The sequence below is a fragment of the Rhinopithecus roxellana genome, unplaced genomic scaffold (assembly GCF_007565055.1).
Source record: "Rhinopithecus roxellana isolate Shanxi Qingling unplaced genomic scaffold, ASM756505v1 contig5862, whole genome shotgun sequence".
NCBI lineage: Eukaryota > Metazoa > Chordata > Mammalia > Primates > Cercopithecidae > Rhinopithecus > Rhinopithecus roxellana.
Window position 1 is genome coordinate 1 of NW_022144371.1, and position 11,485 is coordinate 11,485.

An 11,485-nucleotide genomic window follows, 5' to 3' on the forward strand; every position below is an offset into this window, starting at 1 on the left:
CTCCATCAGGCCACCTTCTTCCTGTGTAACTCCCTTTCCTTCCTTCTTCCTTCCTTCTTTCCTTCCTTCCTTCCTTCCTTCCTTCCTTCCTTCCTTCCTTCCTTCCTTCCCCTTCCTTCCTTCCTTCTTCTTCCTTCCTTCCTTCCTCCTTCCTTCCTTCCTTCCTTCCTTCCTTCCTTCCTTCTTCCTTCCTTTCTCTCTCTCTCCCTCCCTCCCCTCCCTCCCTCCTCCTTCCTTCCTTCCTTCCTTCTTCCTCCTTCCCCTTCCTTCCTTCCTTCTCCTTCCTTCTTCTTTCTTCTTTCTTTCTTTCTTCTTTCTTTCTTTCTTTCTTTCTTTCTTTCTTTCTTTCTTTCTTTCACATTTTATTCTTTTTTTTCTCTGTCACCCAGGCTGGAGTGTAGTGGTGGGATCATGGCTCACTGCAGCCTTGACCTCCCACTCTCAAGCTATCTTCACACCTCAACTTTCCAAAGGGCCAAGATTACAGACGTGAGTCACTACACCTGGCCTAAGTCTCATTTTGAACTGCTTTCTTCCCTTGGTCCTAGGTTACCAAGTTTTTAATTTTAATACTCAAATATCTGTCAACTACTATTTTATCATTTATTTCCAATTTCTCTCCTTCCTTCCCTTTCTTCCTTTCTTTCTCCTTTTTATTTTCTCCTAATCTATCTCCCTATTCTTTTTTCTCTTTTCCTCCCTCTTTCTCTTTTGTTTTTTTTATAATATAATTAGTGTCTCTAACTTCATTCCCTGGTCAATCAAATCCTCCACACATCTGGTTGATAATCTTTGTAAAACAAAGATTTGATTTTGCCATTTTCTTCTATAAACATTTATAATTTCCCCATTGCCTAAGAGTAATATCCGAATTCCTTTGAAAGTTTAGTGGTCTTCGATTTTCAAGGTCTCCTTTTGACCATTTCCCAAATATTCTTCTCTTTATCCAACTTATTTAGCCACTATATTCATATATATGTTAGTTACCTAAAAATAACATGTTCTTTCATGCCTCTGTGTGTTTGTCCATTTAATTCCTCTTGGATGGCCTTTTTACCACATTATGTTCCCAAATACATTCTCAAGATAGAACTTAGACATAAGTTCTCTGAACTTCCATGAATTATTCTTTTCATTGTACTTGTACACTCTTAATTCATACTAGTGTTATATTTCTTAGCTTTTTATGTTGTACTTACTTATCCTTTCCATTTGACTAATAAAGAACATAAATATAAATAAATAATATTTCTATTTATATATTCCTAACTTAAACATTCGTTGAAGATGTAAATGGATATTACAAGGAGAGAAATATCACAATTTTTGGATGGGCCTAAATATTAAAAGTTTATTTTTTCATCCTTAATTTCCCTTTTTCAATTTATTTGTAAAATAACATTTAACATTCATACCTAGAAAACAGAACTATATCTAAACTTTTTCATATTCATTATTCAGAAACTCTGCAGTGAATATGAAAATCAGGCGAGGAATGGAATGCTTTTCTGTACCAGAGAAAACGACCCTATTCGTGGTCCAGATGGGAAAATGCATGGCAACTTGTGTTCCATGTGTCAAGCCTACTTGTGAGTATAGATTTTTTAGAATGTCAAAGAAAGAAAGGATCTGGCGGGTAATTTAATAGAAACAGCTTGTTTTGTAGATGGGGAAACCGTGGCTCAAGACAGGAAGTGAGTTGAATACGTTACATGGAAAAGATCAGTAATAGAGCTGGGAGTAAGTACCTAAAGTTGTTGGTTGTAAGAAGCCTTGTTCCTCTGGCACTCCCTCTTTTAGCACTGAAATGTCCTGACAAACATGAACTTGTACAAATATTAGTTGCTCCCTCACTCCTGAAACTTCACATGTTAGCCAGCCTGTTTTAGCAATTTATAGGTATCTCATCTTCCATGGGAGTTAAGAGTCCAAAGCTTGAGCTTAATGTAGAAATGGAATAAAGTCAAATGTCCCATGAAACAACACAAAACTCCTATAAAATTACAGTGGGTATTATTTTATGTAATGTAACATTTCTCAATAAGTTAGAATGGACAGTTTTCTTTCAAAATTTAAGAAAGTTCTCACTTTTTTTGGCTGAGCTCAAATTAAGTATTTAACTTATATTTAGAATCTATGGCTTTTTATGTTTTGATTGACAACTACACATGGTTGTAATATCATCAGTTAACTGCACATACTGTGCAATTCCATTGTACAAAGCAAATTTAAACTTATTTGTTTTATCAGTATATGGAAATTATTATGTGTTTTTTTTTTCACATCTTGTCCTTTAGATGAAGCAGCTATAAGTAAGCAAAATATTTAAGTTTAAAGCAAAGCTAGGGTACACATGGTGTGGTAGATAGACCATGGTCTGGAGGGAGGAGACCTTGGTTGTAGTCATATCCTGAGATGTAGCCAAGGCCCCCTCTACCTCTCATCTTCTCTGGTTAACAAGGGGATGAGTAGATGTGCTTTGTTAAGGCCACTTTCAGCCTTCAGGTTATGTCACCATGATTTGGGATCCTTTTCTTACTATAGGCAAGAAAGCTAATTTACAGAAAGCAAGTTTCTCAGATCCACTATTGTTGTCTTTCTTTCAACATTAAAAAGACATTTTGAAGAAATCAGAACACCATACTATCCTGGAGGATATTTTGTTGCTTCTCATTGATACATAGTGATAAAGGGACAAAATTGCTCCAGTCTAAGGAGGAAGAACAGTTAACAGTGCAAGGATGTGGAGAAATCATGGCATGTGTTTGTTTCTAATGGATCTGCTTCTTTTTCCTCTTATTCAGCCAAGCAGAAAATGAAGAAAAGAAAAAGGCTGAAGCACAAGCTAGAAATAAAAGAGAATCTGGAAAAGCAACCTCATATGCAGTGAGTGGAATCCATCCGAAAAATCCTTCTTGGTGCTATAATTTGACCAAATTTTAAGAGCCTAAAGGGTGAGATTTTGTCCTGCAGAAATCCCCAGAATGTCTTAACTCTTCAATCTGGGGATGGTATGGAGATAATTTATATGGGAAGATTGATCTATTCTTGCTGATTCAAAACTAACTCTGAAAAAAAAAAAAAAAAAAAAAAAAAAAAAAACCAAAAAAACAACAACAAAAAAACCCAATTGTTTAAAAGCTGAAAAACTGAGCTCTACTTCTAGTTTTATCACTTACAGACTGTTAGCTTTTGCCAACTACTTTCCAGAGAAATTCTACATGTATGCTTTCTACATATGAGTTTCTGATATTTCACGTCTAATTTGAGATAAAAATACCTTGATTATTCCCCAAAGCATGATTTTCATCCCTGAAATATTACAATATTAGTTTCCAAAGCCTTGGCTCAGTCATCATCCCCAGTGGTTTTGATGATAAAAGTCTCCTAACTTTCCCTCTGGATTCTATCCTTTCCCTTGTCCAACCAGTGTCCCTAACATAGTTTGAGCAATGTTTCAAAATGTAAATAAGATCATAATATGCTTTACTTAAAACCCACAAGCAGCTCATCATCAAATACAGGATATGCTTTAATCCCATTCTCTCTCCTCTTGTTTGTACCCTTAACTCCATTCAGAAAATCATGCTCTGCTATGTGCCATGTCTTTTCCTACCTGTGTTTTTCAGCTAATTTTATTTTCATAAACCTGTGTGCATATTTCCCAATTCATTTTTTCCGCTCAGTCAAATCCTATTTACACTTCCACAGTCTCACCTAAGTTGTTCTTGCTCCCTGACATCTTCCCTGGTTTCACAGTCAGATTTCATGGTTCCAGCCTATGAGTTCTCAGATTTCTTGTACCCTGTATGTTTGTACTTATTTTACTCTGTTTAGATTATAGTGGAATTTGCTTACATATTGCATGTATTATATCGAGACATTGTACTATGTTTTATTTTTTCCTATCTCTTAGCATATGATGTTTTTCTTGTTGTTGAATTGAATTTTACATCTGAGAAAAACACAATTAAAATCCTCTGCTCAAGGAGCTGCAACATTAGTTTCTGCCAATGTAGATGTTTGAACCTTCTGCTTTAAGTAGAAATAAAATATATGGCCAACTTACTTCTTCTGTCTTGGCAGGAGCTTTGCAGTGAATATCGAAAGCTTGTGAGGAATGGAAAACTTGCTTGCACCAGAGAGAATGATCCTATCCAGGGCCCAGATGGGAAAGTGCATGGCAACACCTGCTCCATGTGTGAAGTCTTCTTGTGAGTAGCCCTGCAGCTGGGAACATGAGGAATTATTTTGTTCTGTCTATTTCATTTCCATGTTCAATCATGGGAGGGCCACTTCAACATAAAAATGAAAGAATTAAAGAATATTTAGAGAAACTGTCTGATTGGAGACATGTATTTGAAAATCCATGTCCTTTGAAGATTGTTAAGACTTCACACTTAAGCAAGGAGACAGTCACAATCTTGAAATACTCAAGTAGTTTTGGTTTTTAAGTGTGGAAACAGGACAAGTTCTAACTTATCTCCATGAATAAAAGTGAGGCCAATGGACCAATGGATGAAAGCCCTGGAAGACAGGTTCCAACTGGATGCCAGGAAGAACTTCCTAACACTTTGAGGGTTTCAAAGATGGATGATTTACCATGGAATTCCAAGGATGATATAAGTACAGGCTTTACAGGCAGATTAAAGCAAAGGCTTGAGAGTCATTAGAGATACAGTAATGAGCACTGGAAATTTAGAAAACCATCTCTGGACTAGAATTTAAATCCCAAGTCTGTACCTATTATTTCTACATCTTCAGGCGAGTTATGCATTCTGTCAGTTTTTTGTATGCTGGGGCTATAATAGTAGTTTTATAATGCGATTGTGGGGATTTCACAGTGCAAGCACGGGGTTAGGCATATCACATTAAAACAATTTAATCATAGTTAAGTGTAAAATTAAATTACATTTGAGATCACTTCTAATATGGAGATTCAATGATTTTTACTCATCTCTTCTTAACCATCCTTTTTTAGCCAAGCAGAAGAAGAAGAAAAGAAAAAGAAGGAAGGCGAATCAAGAAACAAAAGACAATCTAAGAGTACAGCTTCCTTTGAGGTGAGTGTTCTCCTCCAACAACTCAGAGGGATATGGCCCTGAGGCTCCACAGATCATGTTCAGGGAACACGTACATTCCTTAAAACTATGAAACAATTGTACAGTTGTTTTGTGTGTTTCATGTGTGTGCATTGCAGTTATACATATGCATATGTGACTATTTCTTGGTTGATGGGTTCATTGTTTTTATCACTTAAAAAATCCATGCCTTCAAAGTTAATCATTCTAAAATAAGCCAATTGCTAATCCTCATTTAAAAAAAAAGCACAAGCTTTAGCTATTTTTGCAATCTGATTCAACCTATGTTCAACACCTTCAACTTCCCTCCTCAATTTCACAGGAGTTGTGTAGTGAATACCGCAAATTCAGGAACAACGGACCACTTTTTTGCACCAGAGAGAATGACCCCATCCAGGGCCCAGATGGGAAAATGCATGGCAACACCTGCTCCATGTGTGAGGTCTTCTTGTGAGTAGAGCAGTAGCCCCATAGCGTCTGAGGATTGAGCAGTGGGAATTTCCATGGGAAGTTTTCAAACCATTGTGAATAATACATTTTCTTCTTCAGTGTAGCTTTCAGTTTTGGGGGCCATATTTAAATGGACTAAAAACAAACAACAGCAACAATAAAACAAGTGGAGGGCTTTCTATTGTGATATAAAGAGATGCACAATAAGCCAGACACAGAAAAACGTATAATGTGTGACCTCTCTTATATGTGGGATCTAAATAAAGCTGACTAATAGTAGAGAGTAGGATGGTGCTTACCAGAGAATGAGGGTAGATAAGGGTAAGGGTTGGGAATGAGGAAATGTTAATCAAAGGGTGCAAAGTTTTAGTTAAGCAGGAGGAATAAGTTTATAGGCTGTATTGGACAGCACGGTGACTACAGTTAATAATAATGTATTGTATATTTCAAAAATATTAAAAAAGTAAGTTATAAATGTCCTTACACCTTCCCAAAAAAGATAAGTATCAAGAGACAACTATGTAAATTGGTTGATTTAATCATCACAATGTATACATATACCAAAACATCACACTGAATTCAATTAATATGTGCAATTATTATTTGTCAAGGAAGAACACAAGTTAAAAAAGTGAAGTGCAGAATATGACATTTAAAAAGTAACCTAGAATCATTCACCCAGAGAAGAGAATACTTCATGATAATTATACTAATTGCTTTTAGTCTTTGAAAACATTCTCAGATGAAATAGGAAATACATATGATTACATGTAAAATATTACAATGCATGGAAAATTTGTGAGATTTTTTTGTTCACTATCTTTCTTCCTACTTATTCTGTGTGATTTTAAGGAATATAATTAAAATGGAAAAGAGCTATGGGAAGAAAGATTTGGGCTTATGATGAAGATTGACTTTGTAATAAAGCAGAGAAAGACAAGAATGGAGATTTTATTATGTAGGAGTTGGGAGTCTATTTATAGGGTGCCTAAAATAGGTCTTTAGAATGAATGTCATGATATGGCCGGCCCTTCAAAAGCATGACTAGGCTTTTCTTAAACTCTCGATTTTTGACAAAAAAAAAAAACCCATTTTATTTCCCATGTGCCAAGAATCTTAGAAAGGACTTAATTTATTTAGTCTTCCCATATAGAAAGTAATATAATCCAGCATATTTTCCATAGCATTTGAAGCTTGGAGCACTAAAAATCTATTAGAAGGAAAGTTAAGATGATGACCATATAATGATCACAGCAAATGTTTGTTGAATGCATATGATTATATGACACTTGCTAAGAGCTTTGCTACCTAATCTCATTTAGTCTTCGCAACAACCATATGAAATAGATGAAACCAGATGAAAAGCAAAAACAAAAACAAAACTAAGGCCCAGAACAGTTGAGAATGATGGAAAAGTCAGGATAGGATGTGGGACTTATAGATGAAGAAAAAGTTAGTGTATTTCTTGATGTGGGAAATAATCACTTAGCAAGGCCTTTCAACCTGTTTTTTGTTCTCCCTTACATTAATCTTTCAGTAGCAGGAAACTAATTCTGCCACTTAGTGATTATCTTTGCTGCCTCCTCTGACAATTTTCCTTTGAGGAAAGAAAATGCTGTTTAAATGTTTTAGTCAACTTAGACTTGTGATAAAGGTTAGATCAGTTTTCATATAAAGATGTATGAACAATCCCATAATTTTGGATCTATTTTAGTCAGTTTATTTCATAAATATATAATATATTCTTTATTGAAAAGAAATAACCTTTATCACCTCATGTTTTATAGATATGTTAACAAAGGTGACTGATTTTTTTTGAGAATTATTCTGTTTTTCACACTTTTATACCACGTGAAAAAAATCTTTCCAATTTTCAAAAAGTTTTAGTTTGATCTATGTGCAAGTCTTTTGTTGATTGGGACACATTAAAACATTTTCACAAATTATGTAATTTTTTCTACATTTTGAACTATTTGTGTATCTATCTAATTATGTTGTGGATCCAATCCACGAAGCTCAATTTGCAACACTGTTAGTTATCCAAAATGTAACAGCTATCACTTTCAGTTCATTTCCATCCTATGCCTAGTTTGGAAGGAAAGTTTCCTTTCAATAATGACAATAATGATGATATCAAACCCTTATAACAATTGTACCAATTATTTTATTATGTACCAGGTATTGTTCTAATTGCAATACATGTAGCAACTCATTTAATGTTCATAACTTTCCAATAAGAAAGGTACTTTTATTACTTCTTCTATTTCTCCTTCACACACACTTGAGGAAAGCACAGAGAGGTTAAGGTACTTCTTGTTTTCCTCATAGAATTTGGCTCCAGGGTCTTTCTTCTTAACCACCATGCTATACTGCCTCTCAGAAGATAAAATATTACCTCTCTATAGAGAGTAATCACACATGCAAAAGAATCAGCAAATAAGAAAGTACTATTGCAGTACATATACTGGGAAGTTAAACAGGTTTACTCCCTAATTCAGGGGCTTTCTCTTGCACACCATTCTCTTGAGGTAGAGTGAACCATAATTGTTTATTGTCTAATAAATTATAAACCACTATGGGTGGATATTTGGCATTGTTTGAGAATAGTCAAAACAATAAATGATCAAGCTATGAAAGTTAAGGATCTATTCTACTATATTAAGATCCATTTCTGGCCAGGCACAGTGGCTCACACCTGTAATCCCAGCACTTTGGGAGGATGTAGCAGGCAGATCATGAGGTCAGGTGTTGGAGACCAGCCTGACCCGCATGGTGAAACCCCATCTCTACTAAAAAAATTAGCCGGCATGGTGGCACGTGCCTGTAATCCCGGCTACTCAGGAGGCTGAGGCAGGAGAATGGCTTGAACCCGGGAGGTGGAGGTTTCGGTGAGCCGAGATGGCGCCACTGCAGTCCAGCCTGGGTGACAGAGTTAGACTCCGTCTCAAAAAACAACAACAACAACAAGATCCATTTTTCTCTCTTTTTTCTTTTCGGTTTTTTACAGTCAACAAGAAGAAAGAGCAAGAGCAAAGGCTAAAAGAGAAGCTGCAAAGGTAATATTCTCAGGAATGCTGGTGCTGCGTCCTGACATTTTCATTTCTTTACAGTTCTTTACTTAACTCATTAGAATAAATGTTTTCTGCTTAATTTTCATGCCTGAAACAAATGAAGAACATTTTTAACCTGAACAAAAACGGTCTTGCTTAGAAGTGTCCAGGGTACCAATCTGATTTCATAATTATTCAAATTTTGAGGTTTATTTCATAAAAAGTGGAGTGTTAAGTTTTTGTAATGAATTTTCCCCATATTGGCTTTTATTAGATTTCTCTTGTTAGAGTATTAACTTATGCCACTAATTTCAATTTACATTATTCATCTCTGTTATTTGAAATAGAGAGTATAAGATCTCAATCATTCTAATTTACAAAACAAAAGCACATATATATCATATTTGAGCTTTTTCACCACGAGCTATGGAGCAAATAGTAGTTTTCTTGCACCCAATTAAGTTCATTAAGTAGGGCCTCTGACTTTCCAGTTATTTTTAGTCACACTCTCCATGTTTTATAATTTTATGCATAGCACAGCCAAATTTATCTGTGTGGAAATGTTGAATTATTCTCATGTAATAGCTACATACAAGATTTATCTTTTTATTTTCTTTCTTTCTTTCTTTCTTCTTTCTTTCTTTCTTTTCTTTTTTCTTTCTTCCTTCCTTCCTTCCTTCTTCTTCCTTCCTTCCTTCTTCCTTCCTTACTCCTTCCTTCCTTCCTTCCTTCCTCCTCCTTCCTTCCTTTTCCTTCCTTCCTTCCTTTTTCTTTCTTTCTTTCTTTCTTTCTTTCTTTCTTCTTTCTTTCTTCTTTCTTTTTCTTTTTTCTTTCTTTCGTCGAGATAGAGTCTCGTTGTGTTGCTCAGGCTAGAGTGCAGTGGTGCAGATCTAGGCTCACTGCAACCTCCACCTCCCGGGTTCAAGAGATTCTCCTGCCTCAGCCTCTCTAGTAGCTGGGGTTACAGTCTCGTGCCACAACGCCCAGCTAATATTTTTTGTATTGTTAGTAGAAACGGGGTTTCACCATGTTGACCAGGCTAGTGTGAAACTCCTGACCTCAAGCGATTCACTCACCTTGGCCTCCCAAAGTGTTGGGATTACAGGTGTGAGCCACCACACCCGGCCTGTTTCTTAACAATAGGCACAACAGTACACACCTCATCATTACTTGGGGAAAAGTTGACAGAGTTTTAAAATTTACCTCTTACTGACTCATTTTTTTTTTAATTAAGTGTTTCTGCTAGGGGAAACTATCTTTTCATTGATCATTTAGAATTGAAAATTTGTTTTCATCCATTATGTTTGATCAGCTGCCAAATCCTCTTAGATATTTCCAGTGATAACATATTCACCCTTCTCTCCACTCCTATTTTACCCCCTTGCTTCAAATCCACATCTCCCATTCCTAGTTTTTAATTTTTTAAAATCAATTTACTCCCAGAAATATGTCAGTTTCTCCAGGGATCAAACTTATTCTCTTCTCTATTATAAAGATACGTCTTTTTAAATTTATTTATTTATTTTTGAATCAGGTCTTACTTTGTTGCCCAGGCGTGTGTGCAGTGGTGCAATCAAAGCTCACTACAACTTCGAACTCCTGGGCTCAAGTGATCCTTCCACCTAAGCCTCATGAATAGCAGGGACTACAGGCACGCACCACCATGCCTGGCAATTTATTTTATTTATTTTTTTTATTTTGAATTTTTCTGTAGACAGAGTTTTGCTGTTATGTCCAGGCTTGTCTTGAACTCTTGGGCTCAAGCACTCCTGTGGTGACCTCCTAAAGTGTTGAAATTACAGGTGTGAGCCACCATACCTGGACAAAATATATATGTATTGCTTAGATTAAGCAAGTTTTTTTTTTTCCTTTCTCAGACCCTAAAGACAAACCACAAGTGAGCAATATTTTCATTTCCTTCAAGGCTTCTCATTTAAGCCTGCCTATGGAATCTTCCACTCTGATCTTCCTAGCTTTTATAGACCATGGTATGCAACACAACACACACATGTATGTTTTTGATGATAAATATTTTCAGATTTGCTATAGTGCCGGGACAATTCTGAGTTGACGACCGAAGCTTTGTAAATACTTACTGATTTACGAGTACATGTTATCATTTTCTTTTTACTTTTTACTCTACATTACGTATTCCTCATAATAGGAAAAGATGCAGGAAGGATAAAAAACTATTCTGAGAAAATATTTTCTTCATTTCCCAGGAAATCTGTAGTGAATTTCGGGACCAAGTGAGGAATGGAACGCTTATATGCACCAGGGAGTTAATCCTGTCCGTGACCCAGCTGGCGAAAATGCATGGAAACAAGTGTGCCATGTGTGCCAGCGTGTTGTGAGTGTCCACCCCATCTCTCCCACTGAATTTCTTCACCCATGATCGCCCCTGAGTCTCAGATCCTTCATGCATGTGCAGAGTATAGACCATGGGTTATATGTTAGAAAGGTTTAAAAGCAGATGGCTGAGACATTAAGTAATATTAAATCATAAAGTGACAATACTATTCTTTATTCAATTATCCTTCTATTTTCTAATGAAGTCAAGGGAAAAGCCTCAATTTAATGCTTTTTTTTTAAAAAACACTTGATAAACTTCATTTGTAAAAAAGAGAGAGCAGAAGTTTCATGATTTGGATTGGGTGATCTTTTTGATGTCCTTCCCACTCCTGACATTTTATGATTTGTTAGTCTATTCAGATAGGAGCTCAGGAAAAGCCAGCTGGATGGAAGTCTGTGGGATCAGTACATAAAGACTATATTAAATAGCCTGAACAAAGAAATGGAATAGGGAGGATTATTATTTATCCTTTCAAGGACATTACTGTATAATGCATACATTCATAAGTGGCTCAGTGTGGAGTAAAACCTTTAGGAAACGGGTTCATACCC

At 35.9% G+C, this 11,485-nt stretch overlaps 1 protein-coding gene across 1 annotated transcript; it reads left to right on the top strand.

The window, feature by feature from the left end:
• Nucleotides 1-1,461: 1,461 nt before the first annotated feature.
• On the top strand, nt 1,462-10,931 carry LOC115896192 (serine protease inhibitor Kazal-type 5-like; the record flags this gene model as incomplete). Its single annotated transcript, XM_030926580.1, has 7 exons — nt 1,462-1,589; nt 2,805-2,886; nt 4,087-4,214; nt 4,982-5,063; nt 5,404-5,531; nt 8,539-8,587; nt 10,804-10,931. Coding segments are annotated over 7 exons (725 nt in total), but the record flags the coding sequence as incomplete, so codon positions are not given.
• Between the last annotated feature and the right edge of the window lie 554 nt (nt 10,932-11,485).